At 42.1% G+C, this 16,942-nt stretch overlaps 1 protein-coding gene across 1 annotated transcript in view; it reads left to right on the top strand.

Moving 5' to 3' along the window:
- Window positions 1-1,444: 1,444 nt before the first annotated feature.
- TPD52 (tumor protein D52) overlaps window positions 1,445-16,942 on the top strand; it is a gene marked incomplete at its 5' end in the record, with an annotated part of 141,843 nt that continues 126,345 nt past the window's right edge. Inside the window, 1 exon segment of the mRNA NM_001133617.1 lies at window positions 1,445-1,566. Coding sequence (NP_001127089.1) covers window positions 1,548-1,566 — 19 coding nt within the window.

Genomic DNA, 16,942 nt, shown 5'->3' with positions numbered 1-16,942 from the left:
GCCCGACAATTTTTGTATTTTTAGTAGACACAAAGTTCCACCATGTTGGCCAGGCTGGTCTCAAACTCCTGACCTCAAGTGATCCACCTGCCTTGGCCTCCCAGAGTGCTGGGATTACGGGCGTGAGCCACCGTGCCAGGCATGTTTTTTGATTTTTTTAATAGGCCATTTTAAGGACTTTACCACCCGGAGCTTGTAACCTAATAGGACTGTGAAACATACACTGGTAGCATCCTGGCACCAGTGCTGGGGTGAGTGCCACAGGAGAGGAGCCAAGTGCAGTGAGAGTAGAAGGACTCAAAGAGAAGAGATCACATCTGGTTGAGTGACACAGTAAACGTCACCAGAAGACACTGGAAGATGCAGGCTGGAGAGAGCTACACTTTACATACAGCGCGACAGTATAGAGATATTAATAGCATGGAGTCACTTCAGGTAACTACAAGTAATTTTAAAACATTTGAATAAGTGCTTCTTTGTTGTCTGTGGAGTGCTACACAATGCTTCGGCCTAAACGTCAAGCAATACAGAAAAGAAGCCCACTTCATTTGCAGCCTCAGATGGCTTATGAAATTGAGACACCACTTGAAGACCACGACCTATACAATCAAAGTGACTTCATGGAAGACGAGTAACTGCAAAACCCTGTGAAAACAGATTGTTAACGCTACTAATGAAAAGAACTGGATTGTTAACAGGAACCTCAAACTGTCCTTTGATCAACGGACATGACGCCTCAACACGCATTTTCCAAAGATCTCTGCTGATAATTCTGACCTTCGGTTAATTTAATTAATTTCATTTGATTTAATTCATTTTAGTGTTGTCCTCAGTCCTGCACTCAAAACAGGTTTTTATTATATGAAAATCTTCCTAGCTTGTCACCTAAAAAATCCGCATTCTATGGAAAAGACTATATAATTTTTCAAGAGATTCTTTGCAATTTTCACCTATGCTGGTTTATGACCTAGTTAGAGAAGACATCACAGGGTATTATTTAGGTAACAAAATACAGAGAAAAAAGAGCCACTGGCATTTCTAAATAACGTTCCTGTGTTTTCTACTGTAAGTATAGGAAAGTAGGTGTTCGCAGATGCAGAGAAAGGGCATCTCCAAGGCCTCGGAGGAAACTTTTGATTTTATAAATAACTTGATGGTGGAAGGCAAACGCCATCCCGGTTCCCAAGCAGGCTCCACGCAGCCTCCATGGCCTAGTCCATCTCCTCGCCGTCCTCTTCCCTCCTCCCGGCCGACTTCCGGCCGGTGCGGGAGTCGGGGCGCGCCCGGCCCTCCTAGCGCTGCGCCGCCCGCGCCGTCGTGGCGGAGCGCACAGGTCGACCGGGTCAGGTGGTTGGGTGACGCCCCGGGAAAGCGCTCCCGGCCGAGGGCGGGCGGCGCCGCCGCGCCCGACGCCTCTGGGGGTGGGGACTTCGCGGGAGTCGCCGGCGGAGGCGAGGAGGAGCTCAGCGCGGCGCGGCGGGCGATCCGAGCCGGGACGGGCTGCAGGCAGGGGTGCTGCAGAGGACGCGAGGCGGCGGGCTGGAGACATGGACCGCGGCGAGCAAGGTGAGGGCGCGGACCGAGGGGGCTTGGGCTCGGGCTTGGACTCGGGCTTGGGCTTGGCGCGGGGCTGAGCGCGGCCCGGCGCTCGAGCAGGTGCCGAGCCTCCTGGGCCGGCGCCGCAAGTTGCATCTCCCGGATCCGGATCTGGCATCCTGGGGCCCTGGAAAGAGCGGCTCTGGCGGGGGCAGATGGGACTGCATGTGTGAGTGAGTGTGAGTGTGCATGTGCTGTCTGTGTGAGTGTGCGTGTGTGGGGGAGAGGGAGAGAAGGTTCTGGGAGGTGGCGAAGGGGCTAGCGTCAGGAGCTGGCGGCCGTGATGCGCTTTGGGTGGAAAGCTGCATGAAGGGAGCACGGCGCAGCCAGCTCCTGTAAGTGACTGGAACCAGGAACAGAGGACAGTGAGTCGCTCTCTTCCCTCCAGGTGGGAAACCCCCCTCTCCCTCATAAATTAAGACTTTCTGCCTTCTTCTAAGTTCAGGTGGTTAGGATTTTTGGTGGCGTATGAGCCCATGGGGGATTTGGGAGGCAGATATTTATCATACTAGAAACCCCCAAATTGTGGAGTGGTGTCTGTGGGTTTGAGGGAAGAGAGCTTTTCGTAGGAAGGGTGAAATCCCACAACACGAAACCTTCAGTCTAATTTACCATAGCGTTGGGTGCACTTGCTTCTGAAAACAGCTCAGGTGAAATTGCCCCCAAATAGAGCAATAGTAGGGCATGGTTTTCAGATTTCAATAGTTTCATCTTAGAGATCTCTGCTGATCATAAGCCTGTGACTGTACGCAGATGTGTGTCGCACGCTTTTAAAAAGATACATAAATGCTGAAAAAAGAAAACAAGGTAGGTAATCTTGGGAAGTGAGGATAGGAATCACTCTTGTTTTCAGCCCTGACACAAGTTTTCTTGTATTGCTTATTTTCCTCCAGTATGTGCCGTCATGTGTGCATTTTTATGTAAATCAAACCATATTCCAAATATACTATCTTGTACTTTATTTTTTTGAGACTCTGGTTTTTTGTTTTTTTTTTTTTTGAGTCTCCCCCTGTAGCCCAGGCTGGAGTGCAGTGGCGGGATCTCAGCTCACTGCAACCTCTGCCTCCCTGGTTCAAGCGATTCTCCTGCCTCAGCCTCCCAAGTAGCTGGGATTACAGGCGTGTGCCACCACAGCCCGGCTAATTTTGTATTTTTAGTAGAGACGGAGGTTTCTCCATGTTGACCAGGCTGGTCTCGAAGTCCTGACCTCAGGCGATCCACCCGCCTCGGCCTCCCAAAGTGCTGGGATTACAGGTGTGAGCCACTGGGCCAGGCCTGTACTTTACTTTCATTTACTTGTAAGATAGACTCTTTGGAGTCTTTCAACTCTTTCCTCGCTCCCCTTCAGATTAATTTCACACTTAACACAAGTGCTTATAAACATTACGTACAATATGCTTTATATGTATTACCTATGTGTATATATATATATTATACATTACCGGTGTAATGTATATATACACATACATATTATTATCTAAATTTTAAGCTTCTTGAGGTTAGAAACATATTTCATCTTTGATTGTCCTTAGTTGGGTAACATGATGACTTGTACATAGTAGACATGCAAATGTTTGAGTTAGAAAGCTTTTCACATGTCTTGTATATATTGTTAGCCGGCTTAGGGGCCACCATGTAAGTCAGCATTATGTCTGTCTGGCTTTCAATGGGGGCGACACAGGACGGGGGAGACATGACGACAAACGTGCCCATGTGTATTTGTATACTAATCTGTTACTAATCTGTTTTACACTGTCGTTTGACATAATGTTTTTAGAATAACTGTGTTTGGTACTTGTCAAAGTAAATTAATGGCTGTGTTTTACTTATGTGAGTGGAGTAACTAGTTTTAATAGTGTTTGTGTTCTAGCTTGGGTGGTAAGAATCACAGTCATTGGTAGCACTGCAGTATTCCAACTTCTTGTGTAGTTTTTATAGGACTAGTTTAAATGTCTAATTCTAAGACAGATTTTTTTCAAATCTTTATCCTGTAAGATGAGTCTTTTCCTGTCTATAATTTTCCCATATTTTCTTTGGTTGAGGTGGAGGACTCTGCTCAGAATGAAAGAAGAGGCACTGCCTTGGGAGGGTCAGTTCATTTACTCCGAAGCTTTGCTGTGTTAGAACAACGTGGCCAAGGCTGGGTGTGGTGGCTCACACCTGTAATCCCAGCACTTTGGGAAGCTGAGGCAGGCAGATCACTTGAGGCCAGGAGTTCGACCCCTGTCCAACAAGGTGGAACCCTGTCTCTACTAAAAATACAAAAATTAGCTGGGCGCGGTGGCACCGGCCTGTAGTCCCAGCTATTCAGGAGGCTGAGGCAGGAAAATCACTAGAAACCGGGAGGCAGAGGTTGCAGTGAGCTTAGATCAAACCACTGCACTCCAGCCTGGGCGACAGAGCGAGACTCTATCTCAAAAAACAAACAAACAAAAAACAAAACCACCTGGCCATTCCTTACTCTTGCTTCCATCTGCCTACCTGCCTTTTCATCTTTATGTTACCAGTGCACACAGTAGGTGCTCAGAAGTATGTGTTGACTGCCTAAGATGAGTGAGCAAAGTGTCCAAGAGCAGGCCCCAGCCATCGTAACCTCTGTGTCCCTCCAAATCCATCTCGTTTCCCACTTTCTCCTGTTCTGTTTTCCCTGTCTGTTCTCAAGAAGCAGAACTTAGCCAGAGAAAGTTGCTGATAAGGCAGTGCTGGGCTTGGAGGGTAAGTTTACATGGAAGATCTTAGAACTAGTAGAGTGGATGACTCAGTCTTAAATGAATCTGGAGCAAGACTCCTGCCTTAAACTGGAAAAGGCAGAACCTGGAATTTTAAACCTGGTGTTCACTAGCAAACTGTGTTGGCTGAAATAAGGTTTATCAAACTCTGTGATTGTCTCCTGAATTGTGATTTTGGCAACATGTTTAAAACCAAAGCAGAAAATTTTAGGATTTTTTGAACTTTTAATAGTTTTTAATGTACATGGAGTTTTCTTACATTTGTCCCTTAAAAAATCCCTAATGAAACTCTAGTTGCTAAATTAAATGCCAGACCTCTTGTCTTACATGCATTTACCTATTGAAAATCCCTCTTTCAACCTTCTTATGTGAAGTTATCAAAAAATCTGTTTTTGCTACTGATTGTACTTAACAGAGCTGTAAAGTTTTAAAATAAACACTGAGTTTTCCTTATGTTTTCAACCACGAGTATTCTAATGCTTTGTAGTACCAGGCCCAGATTCTGTTGTTTTTCTACTTTCTCTCATACCTAGGGCTTGAATACAATACTCTGCTTATAGTGAGAGTTCAGTGAATATCAAGTGATTTAAAACACGTTAAATTGCATAATGCCTTTCAAGAGTTTCCAAGCATTAAGCTCAGCACAGCACATTTACTGTGTGTGGTATTTCCTACTTTGATAGAGCAGTGTTGCTAACTAGAGCATACATTGTGTAGAAAACCCTCCTGACTACCTTTTATGGAGCTGAATAAATATGTATACTTGAGTGCTCTCATGTTAGTCATAACCTTTAGTTTAGCACTGTTATATAGAAGTGACAGTCACATAGCACACTACACATTATACTAGTTTGAATTTAAACAAAGCAAAACAACTTTATAATTTTAAGGGGAAAAGGAATGGTTCCTGAGGCCAAAAAACTGGAGAGGAAAGGCTTCAAAAAAAGAATAACACAATAATATGTCACTATCATTTTAACATTGTAATTGTGCCTTAGAAATAAATAACAGAAATGTGGGGTATCATTTATTTAAAAGTAAAGCAAATGTAGAGAATAATGGATAATAATTTTAAGGGTCTACTCGCAAGTCTCTGGGTGTGACCCACCCCACCCAGGCTGTTAATTTATTTGGTCAACAGTTTCTCGATTTCCATATGGTGCTGATGTCTTTGTTAGCTCTTCTTCACTTCCTGCATTTATTTTTATGTGGCAGGCTGCCTGGTCCCTAGGGGAAAAGCTGAGTGGTAGGAGGGGTTGTGATCTTTTAGCAAGATTTCAAAACAGAATAATGTATGCATGTAATAAAAACAAATACACTCACTCACAGTGCAAAACCAAAAAGAACACCCAAATCCCTGGAACTTCTGTGCTACTAAGTCTTTTGTTGTAGGCTAAGATTATTTTCCTTTTGGGGTTAATTATTTCTGCCTTAGTTATTGACTGTTGTGAAATCTGTCTTCTGAGACATTCCCAAATTTTATTTAAACTAGTGGGTACCAGCTGTACTGAAACCATAATTTTAGCCATGTATTTTTATTAGAAAAATGTTTCCAGGGGATTAAGGAATTTTAATATTTAGTGGAAGTTTTAAAAAAGTTAGAATGTAAAAATGCCTTTTGGAACCTAAGAATAGTTGTCTATTTTAGAAAAATCAGAAATATTGATGGAGAAAAAAGAAAATTACCCATAATCCTACGCTGAGAATGAGAAATCATAATTAACATATTAATTTATACCTGTTCATGTATTTATGCTTTAAACAAATCACAATTTTTTTATTATTATTTTTGACGGTGTCTCGCTGTGCCACCCAGGCTGGAGTGCAGTGGCGTGATCTCGGCTCACTGCAACCTCTGCCTCCTGGGTTCAAGCAGTTCTCCTGTCTCAGCCTCCCAAGTAGCTGGGACTACAGGCTCATGCCGCGACACCCAGCTAATTTTTTTGTATTTTTAGTAGAGACGGGGTTTCACCATGTTGGTCAGGCTGGTCTTGAACTCCTGACCTCAGGTGATCTGCCCTCATTGGCCTCCCAAAGTGCTGGGATTACAGGCGTAAGCCACTGTGCCCGGCCAACAAATCACAAAATTTCTTATTGAATATTGCATTTTATAACTTGCCCTTTTAAAAAACCCTAAATGTATTTAAAGAATACACTTTAATGGCCTCATGTGGTGGCTCATGCCTGTAATCTCAGCACTTTGGGAGGCCAAGGCGGGCGGATCACCTGAGGTCAGGAGTTCGAGAGCAGCCTGACCAACATGGAGAAACCCTGTCTCTACTAAAAATACAAAATTAGCAGGGCGTGGTGGCATATGCCTGTAATCCCAGCTGCTAGGGAAGCTGAGGCAGGAGAATCACTTGAACCTGGGAGGCGGAGGTTGCGGTGAGTCTCTCTCTGTTGCCCAGGCTGGAGTGCAATGGCACCAATTTGGCTCACTGCAACCTCCACCTCCTGGGTTCGAGTGATTCTCCTGCCTCAGCTTCTTGAGTAGCTGTGACTACAGGCGTGTGCCTCCACGCCATAATTTTTCTATTTTTGTAGAGATGGGTTTCATCATGTAGTCCAGGCTGGTCTCGAACTCCTGGTCTCAAGTGATCCTCCCGCCTCAGCCTCCCAAAGTGTTGGGATTACAGGAGTGAGCCACTGCGCCTGGCCTAGAGCAGCTCCATTTTTAATGACCATTTGTATGTATTTATTTATAGATATAACATTTTATGTACTGTTACAGACAATATTTAACTTGTTCCCTGTTGATGAACATTTACATTTTGCCTTGTAGGGGAGGAAAAATTTCTCCCTACCCTTTTAGGGTTTCTGGCGAGGCCTAGGAATTAAACCAACATGAGATAGACTAACAGGAGAAAAGTATGCAAATTTTATATGGTGCTTTTTACGTATTACATACCTTTTACCCTCACAAGAGGAATGAAGACTCAAGGAGGTGGCTTGGCCTGATTGATTATATACTAGGCCAAAAAAAGAGTGGCAGTTGTGGAAAAGTAACTAGGAGGGTAAGGTTTAGTTTAGCAAGGTTTCTTTATGCGGATTTCTTTGGGCTTGGACTTCCTGTGATAAGAATGTTTCTTTCTTCCTGGTAGAGGGAGGACATCTTTCATACGGGAGCTTCATCTTCTGCTTTCAGGAAAAAGAGAGGAGGTTTGGGTGCCCTTCTTACACCTGCTGTTTTTCAAGTGCCTTTAGCCCAAAATAGTCAGCATGCTAAAGTGGAATGTTTTGGGATGCTGTGTCCTGAACTCCTTCACCCTGATATTTTGCTGTTAAAACAAAGCTGCAGCAAATGTATGTGTATGCAAGTCATTCCATAAAAATGCCAGTGTGTCTGTAGGAAGAATTCTTAGAAGAATGTGGCTGTTCAATTTTGATAGTGCCAAATTCTGCTCCATAGAAGTGGTGCCAGTTATACTTCCACCAGCATGTGCGAGCGTTTGCTTTCCCTTGCCATGTGGCCAGGATGTTGCCACACTTTTCCATCGTTGCTTGTCTTATAGGGGAAAAATGGTTTCTCAGTATATGTCTTACTATATATATTTAATATAAATGTAGTTTACTTCTTTTGATATGTTTACAATCTACATTGCATTTTCTGTGAAATATCTGGCCATATCTTTTGCCAATTTTTCTATTGTATTTTGTAGAATGTAGCCCCTGTTTATGAGATGAGTTGTTAATATTTTTTTCTAGTTTGTCATACCTTTTTTGACTTTATAGTGATTTTTTTTTAACCAAGAAGAAATACTGATAGCTCTTTTTTTTTTTTTTTTTTTTTTTTGAGACAGTGTCTCCCTCTGCCACCCAGGCTGGAGTGCTGGAGTGCTGGAGTGCAGTGGCATGATCTCTGCTCACTGCAACCTCTGCCTCCCAGGCTTGAGCAGTTCTTCTTGTTCAGCCTCCCAAGTAGCTGGGATTACAGGTGCGTGCCAGCATGTCTGGCTAATTTTTGTATTTTTTAGTAGAGATGGGGTTTTGCCATGTTGGCCAGGCTGATCTCGAACTCGTGGCCTCAAGTGATCTGCCCACCTTGGCGTCCCAAACTGCTGGGATTACAGGAGTGGGCCACCATACCCAGCCTAACTAATGGCTCTTTTCATTTATGGATTCTAGCTTTTGAATCATTTTTAGAAATGCCTCCCTCACTTTGAGTTTATGCTTTTATGGTTTTATTTTTTATGTTTAAATCTTTCCTCAATCTGGAGTTTGTTTTGATAATGAGATGTGAGGTATAAATCTTAACACCTCCACCTCCAATTGGCCACCCAACTGCCTAACACCATTCATTGACTAATGGCTTCTTCCTCCATTGATTTGAAATACCACTGTTGTCATGTACTAAATTCTTACATTCTTTTCTTTTCTCTTTATCTGTACGTTCATTGGCAGCAGCTAAACCTCGTTTAAGTTATTGTAGCTTCATAAAATGTAAAAATGTCTGGAAGGGCTAGTTTGCTCTGATTACTCTATTTTTTTTTTTCTGTCAGTTTTTTTCTAGGTATTCTTGCCAGACTATTTCCAAACAAACGTTAGAATCAACTTATCTAGGTGAAAATTCAACAAAAAATCATGCTGGCAGATCTTTTTCTCCTTCTCTCTCCTCCCCCCTTTCCCCTTTCTGTCTGTCTGTCTGTCTGTCTCTCTCTCTCTCTCAGTTAGAATTTGGTCTGTTTCTTTATTCAATACCCCAGTATATGTTCATTAGGGTTATACTGTATACACTACACATACAGTTTTGTTTTTTGTTTTGGATATTGTTTGATAATAAGAATTTTACCACATCATTAAAAAAAGTTTCCCCAAACTATAATTTTTGATGATTGCACTCTTCCACTATTCAAATGTTTATTTAACTCTTTCTCTCCTGGAGTAGGGTTACATTCCATTTTAGCTATGATACTGCTTTAAGAGAAATTGTTTTAAGATAAATTTCCATAGACAGGTCAAAGGAGGTGAATATATTTAAGCTTTTTGATGCCTGTTACTGAATCTCATTCTGGAAAACATAACTGTCAATGCCCTCTTTTTCTCATGGTAAAAAAATACATAACAAAATTTACCATCTTAATCGTTTTTAAATGTACAGTACGATAGTGTTAACTGTATGTACCTTGTGCAACAGATCTCTGAAACTTTTTCATTTTTCAAAATGGAAACTCTGTACTCATTGAACAGCAGCTTCCCGACTTCTCCATTCCTCCATTCTGTACCCCTGCTAACAATCATAGAAACCGTGATTTTATGAGTTTGACCACTTTAGATACCTCATATAGGTGGAATCATGCAGTATTTGTCTTCTTGTGATGCTTATTTTACTTAGCATGATATCGGGGCTCATGCATGTGTAGCACATGACCCAATTTCCTTCTTAAGGCTGAATAATATTCCATTGTATATATGTACTACATTTTCTTTATTATTTTTCTATCAGTGGAAATTAAGGTTGCTTCCACATCTTGGCTGTTGTGAATAATGCCGTAATGAACATGAGTGTGCAAATATCTCTTTGAGAGCCTGTGTTCACTTCTTTTAGAAATATACTCAGAGATGGGATTGCTGGATCATATGGTAATTTTGTTTTAATTTTTTCGGAGCCTTCATACTGTTTTCTGTAATAGCTTTACCAATTTACATTTGCACCAACAGTACACAAGGATTCCAGTTTCTCTCCATCTTTATCAACACTTGTTATTTCCCGTTTTTTTTTTTGTTTGTTTTGTTTTGTTGTGTTGTGTTTTGAGACACAGTCTCACTCTGTCACCCAGGCTGGAGTGCAGTGGCTCAATCATAGCTTACCATAACCTTGAACTCCTGGGCTCAAGTGATCCTCCTGCCTCAGACTCCCAAGTGCTAGACTTACAGGTGTTGAGCCACTGTGCCAGGCTGTTTTGCCTGTTTTTGATCAGATTAGTTGTTGAGTTGTACAACTTTTTTATATATATGTTCTGGATATTAACCCTTTATTGGATGTTTGGTTTGCAAATATTTTCTCTTATTACGTAAATTGCCTTTTTATTGTCTTTTTTTTCTTTTCTCTTTTTAAGAGACTGAGTCTTTCTCTGTTGTCCAGACTGGAGTGCAGTGATGCAATTCTAGCTTATTGTAGCCTTGAACTCCTGGGCTCAAAGAGTCCTTCTGCCTCAATCTCTCTAGTCATTTCCTTAAAAAAAAAAATTACAGAGCTTATAGGCTTCAATTTGTCTGTTTCCTAGAGAGGTGATAGATGTTATTATCCATTTGTATTTCCCTCTAGAGATTGTTACTTATCTACTTTGGGATCTTAGTGTGTCTTGCCTTCTCGTTGTTCTCTGCCACCTTCCCTCCATGGCAAATATTGACTTTTTCTATTTTGCTTATCATTTTGGTTATGTTGGATCTTTCAGTGTTATTTTTATTAGCAAAATACAGTATTAGGAGCAAATATTTTCCAGGTGACATTTTGGGGGTAATTTGCATGGCTTTCTGTGGCTTTCAGTACTTCCTTCTTGGTGTCTTTTCTGTTTAGACACTTGTAATTGGTACTAAAAATAGTGATTTCAGACAGGCTATTAATTTACATGCCTTGGCTCATAATCATGGTGAGTGTGTTTTATGTTACAGCTATACAAATGTAAATGTCAGTTTTAAAAATTATTTAAGGCCGGGCGCGGTGGCTCACACTTGTAATCCCAGCACTTTGGGAGGCTGAAGTGGGCGGATCACTTGAGGTCAGGAGTTCGAGGCCAGCCTGGCCAACATAGCGAAACCCTGTCTCTACAAAAAATATAAAATTAGCCAGGCGTGGTGGTGCACGTCTGTAGTCCCAGCTACTCAGGAGGCTGAGGCAAGAGAATCGCTTGAACCCAGGAGGTGGAGGTTGCAGTGAGCCGAGATCACGCCTCTGCACTCCAGTCTGGGTGACAGAGCGAGACTCTGTCTCAGAAAAAAAAATATATATATATATAAATGTGTTCTTGATAAAGTTTTGGATTGGGAACTTATTAACAGGATGAAATTTCACCCATTGTATCCTTAGTTTATTTGGAGGCATTGTGGTATGGAAAAGGAGCTTATGGTCCAATCAGGAGGGCTTAAGAAATAAAGATGATAGTTTATCCAACCCACTAGAATGTGTACTTGGCTAGAAATAGTGTCACTAGAACAGGAGACTGCCTTACATTTTATTCCCAGCTTGCAGTTCAAGTATGTATGTAGTAGGTACTCCATAAATATTTCTCATGTTGCACATATATCAATCAAAAAGACTTCTAGCATTAATAGAGTCAGATGGGTTTGGATAGAAAAGACTAAGAATTAAAGAAAGAACATGGTTTTGGCAGGGAGATAGGAATATATGTTCTAAATATGCTTATAGTCTTACATATAATCACTGAAAATCTGTCTGTGAATATAAGCTAAATTGGTACTTTGCTTCTAAGGCAGGTATGTAAGAATGTGTGTGTATACATAGGTAGAAGAGACAGTGTTGGTTAAATTTTTATTCTTGAAAGGATATTGGATATAGTCCTCAATAAATACTTCATAAACACATTTTCAGTGCTGTTCTATTGAAGTTAGTTATTTACTTCTTTTTTTCTTTTTCTTTTTTTTGAGACAGAGTCTCGCTCTGTTGCCCAGGCTGGAGTGCAGTGGTGTGATCCAGGCTCACTGCAACCTCTGCCTCCCAGGCTCAAGCGATTCTCATGCCTCAGCCTCCCAAAGTAGCTGGGACTACAGGCGTGTGCCACCACGCCTGGCTATTTTTTTTTTTTTTTTTTGTATTTTTAGTAGAGATGGGGTTTTGCCTCGTTGCCCAGGCTGGTCTCAAACTCCTGAGCTCAGGCAATCCACCCGCCTTGGCCTCCCAAAGTGCTAGAATTACAGGCATGAGCCACCACCCGTGCCCAGCCAGTTATTTACTTCTAATGCATTCTGAGCCTAGGAGACATGGATGGTCTTAGCACATTTTAGTAGTAGTTTTTAAAAAACACATTTGAGAAGGGCAAGGAGTATGTTGACAGTAGTGGAAAGTGCTTGCTACTAGTAAATCAGAACAAAAATTCTGTAAAGAGGGAAAAATGCAAACATTTTGCCTGCCTGAGACATTTAGCAAATGGATGATTAATCTTCCATTTCAGTATGGAAGTTGGAATATTCCATATGGAAGTTGGAATATTAAGTATGGAATATTATTTTATGAGAACCCAGAATGATAATGATGACGATGATACCACATGGCCCTTGAGAACTCTTACTAATTTTCTACATATTATCTTGTTTCAGTCTTTCAATGCTGCAGGGAGGTAGGACTGGTACATTTTCATTTTATATATGAGGAAACATAATCTGAATGATCACGACTTCCCCAGATGTATTCTGCTGGATGTGGAGAGCTCTACAAAAGCGTTCCAAATCTGTTGTCTCTAAGAGAATAATCTGGAGTCCAAGAAAAATTTAAACTACTTTTTTTTTTTTTTTTTGAGATGGGGTCTTGCTCTGTCACCCAGGCTGGGGTGCAGTGGTGCAATCATGGCTCACTGCAGCCCTGAGCTTATGGGCTCAAGCAATCTTCCGACCTAAGCCTCCTGAGTAGCTGGGACCACAGGTGCACACCACCACGCCTGGCTAATTTTTTTATTGTTTGTAAAGGCAAGGTCTTACTATGTTGCCCAGACTGGTCTCGAACCCCTGGGCTCAAGCGATCCTCCTCCCTCGGCCTACCAAAGTGCTGGGATTACAGGTATGAGCCACTGCCTGGCCTAAACTACATTTTCTAATCAGTTTATAGGGCTAGGAACATCTCATATTTTTTAAAGAAATGTTTTCTTTCCAAATAATTGAAACAAAATTGGAATCTGAAGTAACAGAGCTTCAGCTTTGCATTACAATTAAGTTTTCCAGCTGGGGTTTTACTGGGTCATTTTTAGTAATACAACTACTGTGGTTACCAGCAGCAACATTTATTGTTTTCTGTATGTCAGGTTCTGTCTAAATGCTTTTCATGTTTTATTTTTGAAAAATTTCAGAACATACCCTGTGAGCAGATGCTAACAGTATCCCTGCATTACAAATGAAACAGGGCATGAAGGGACAGAGTAATAACTTTTTCAGGGGCACACAGCTTGGCGCAGACAGATCTGGGATTTTGATCTGTGATGTCCAGCTAGAGAGTACATGTCCTTACCCAGCCTATACCTATACTACATAAAAGTTGCAGACAATCTTCCTTTTCCTTGCAAAGGTGTTGTTCAAAAGCACAGTACAGCTGTGGTAGGAGCCATGGAAAGGAGCACCAAGCAGTGTGTATTTATACCAGAGTCTGGCCTGTGTGTCTGATCTTATGCATCAGAATTAATTGTACATTAGTTCAGAATACTGAACCTGAAGTCATATCGAGGTTCAAAATTTGGCTTCATCATTTTCTGGTTGTGAGACATTGGATAAGTCACTAAACTTCTCTGAGGCTGATATCTCACATATGCGTGAAAATTAGGTACAAGTCTGTTACTAGTACTGGTGCTTAATAGATACTGATTTTTGAAACTGAGTATTAGATATTTCTGTAAAATGCTAACTCAGTGGTCCCCAGTTTAAACGAAACATTTTATTTCTTTAGAGACAAGTGTGATATTGGACATAGTGCTCAATACGTACTTCATAAACACATTTTCGATGCTGTTCTATTGAAGTTAGTTATTTACTTTTTTTTTTTGAGACAGAGTTTTGCTCTGTTGCCCAGCCTGGAGTGCAGTGGTGCGATCTAGGCTTTGAGCCTGCTCTCAGGCTCATAGGCCATTCTGAAGAGACAAACATACAACTAGGCTGCTGTAGTAGAGTAGATGTTGTTAGAAGTTTATAACCCTGGCTGAGGAGGAAGTGAGCAACCCTGGCTGGGGTCTTCAGAAAAGAATTCCCAAAGTAGGTGACCTTTGAACTTGGACTTGAAAGCTGCTATTGACTGAATGTTTGCATCTCCCCCACCCCCATTATTCACCACTCTGGCAGTGGTAGATAATGCTGAAAGATTTGGGTTCCATGGATGGGGGTGGGGGGTGGAGTTGAGGAGAATTGGGGTGGGGTTGAAGAGGAGTGGGGTGGAGAGGAGGAGAATGGAAGGGCTGGTACAATGGATTCCAGGCCTGCGGGAATGGGGGAATGGTAAAGGGAAGGCAACCGGAAAGGGAGACTGCTCTTTGGAGAAGTCATGGGTGTTTTAAAGGGAAATTTGGATTAAGTGATGAGAATTTGCTTGGCTATTCCCAAGCAAATATTCCCAAGCAAATAGACTGTAGATGTTAAATTTGAATGTTGTCTTTAGTTCCTCAGTAGAGAGGATGAGTAGTTTGGCATTTGTGTGTGTTTGTAAAATGAGAGCAGAAACTAGAGGCAAGGGAGAATAACTGGATTTGCTATGCCTGTGGATGCCACTGGTTTTAGTTAAGATGCTTTTAATGCAAAATGTATTTTAATAGTGATATCGTAGAGTTTGACCTTCAAGAAGCTCAAGTCTTTAAGCAATAATTCACTTTAATGTGTAAGAGCCTTGCAGAGAATAAGAACATATTAAATATTTGCAGAATGAAAGTATTATACTTTCCCTGGGTGGTATGATAGCCAGAGAAGCAGTTTAGTCTAGAGGTGACATTTGGGTGAAATTGTAGTAATGCTGTGATTTTAGAATTTTAACCAGTGATTTCTAAGGGCCAACCTGAAGCTTGTTTTCATCGTAGAGTGTCTTGGCTATGGGACTGATTTGTGCAGCTTCTGGATTTGTTATCTATTCTCGCTCAGGTTTTTTTGAGAAATGATTTTCATTCCAGAACAGCAGTTCCTCGACCTGAGAGTCGGTCAGTGCTTTTCTTCAGGTCATTGTTGAGGGGGAAATCTATCGGCCAAGCCTGCCTCTCCTGGTGACTTCATAGTGGATTGACACTGCTGATTGTGTCAGGGATTCAATGAAAATCCTGACTGATGGTAAAGGGCATGGCAGATTTCTCTTGGTTTAGGAGTTTTATTTTTCCCAGCATTACCATTCTTTCCCAAACTTATTTCCTTTTTTTTTTAGCCTTCAAGAGGGGCCTCTGGTTCCAGGAGCCCTGTCTTCCCCTTGGTTGGGCTCTGTCTGGGGCTGTGGTCACTGCAGATGACATTCTCTTGACTGGATTATTAATTTCATGATGATGACTATAGATACTACATTTGAAAAGTGGTGAAGTCTGATGAGGCAACCAGCTTTTCAAAGTGCACTTTGTGAATTCCCTCCAATCCAAAGTGGAGCGGGAACCTCAAATCACTGGTTAGACTTGGTATTATTAAATAATCAGCTCCATTTTGGCAAAGAGCAGTCTCCCTTTCTGGTTGCCTTCCCTTTACCATTCCCCTATTCCTGCAGGCCTGAAATCCATTGTACCAGCCCTCCCATTCTCCTCCACCCCACCCCATTCCTCTTCAACCCGACCCCAATTCTCTTCTACTCTGCCCCAGTCCACGGAGCCCAAATCTCTCAGCATTATCCACCACTGCTTCTTATCACCAAATCCAGTATCTACTCTTCCCTCTCAACCTACTTGGCATCCCCACAGCCTTGGAAAGTCCAACACTCCATTTCTTAATTCGTACCTTCCTTTCCCCCTGAGATGTTCACATTCCATGCTCATTTCTCCTTGTTTCTCCTATTCTTTTTCCTGGGCCGTCTAAACAGCTTAATAGCTTCAAATATCACACGTCCTCAGGTCTCCTAAACCTTGATATCCTGCCCAGCTCTTTCTCTTAGAAATCCATATGTCACTCCTGAATCTACCCACATCGACATCCCACAAGGATTTGGTGATGGTTTTAAAACATGTTCACACATTCGTTGATACTCCTCCCTCCAAAAGGTATTCTGATTCCCCTCTCCTTGAATATGGGCTGGCCTTTGTGACACATTTCTAACTAATAGAATGAGACGGAAGTGACACCATGTGACTTCTAAAGCTAGGCCATAAAAAGCCACACAGCTTGTACCTGCCTCTCTTGGAACTGCTGCCTTGAGAACCCTGAGCGAACATGTAAGAAGCCTGGGCACCCTGAGGCTGCATGCTGGAGGCCAGGCAGACAGAGGCAGGTGCCAGGAAACCTCAGTTGCTAGGTCTCCCTGGTGTCAATAGCCCCTCATGTGAGCCGGTGCACCTTCAGATGCCCCCAGCCTCAGTCTTCAAGTCCCCCCAACTGAGGCTGAGTGGAGCAGAGAATAGCTGTCCCGACCAAGCCATGCCCAAACTGCAGTAGTGTGATCGTAATAAATGCTGTTGTTTAAAACCACTAAGTTCTGGGGTGGCTTGTTATGCAGTATTGGATAACTGGAGCAGACCTTAAATATGATGTACCTCCCCAAACAAATGCATCATCTCTATACCTTCATCTGCTCTTCTTTCTATATTTTCTTTTCTTTTCTTTTTTTTTTTTTTTTTTTTTTGAGATGGAGTTTTGCTCTTGTTGTCCTGGCTAGAGTGCAATGGCACGATCTTGGCTCACCACAACCTCTGCCTCCTGGGTTCAAGCGATTCTCCTGCCTCAGCGTCTCGAGTCGCTGGGATTACAGGCATGCGCCACCATGCCTAGCTAATTTTGTAATTTTAGTAGAG

Source organism: Pongo abelii, chromosome 7 (genome assembly GCF_028885655.2).
Source record: "Pongo abelii isolate AG06213 chromosome 7, NHGRI_mPonAbe1-v2.0_pri, whole genome shotgun sequence".
Lineage (NCBI taxonomy): Eukaryota > Metazoa > Chordata > Mammalia > Primates > Hominidae > Pongo > Pongo abelii.
This window is presented reverse-complemented; position numbering and strand designations above follow the sequence as displayed.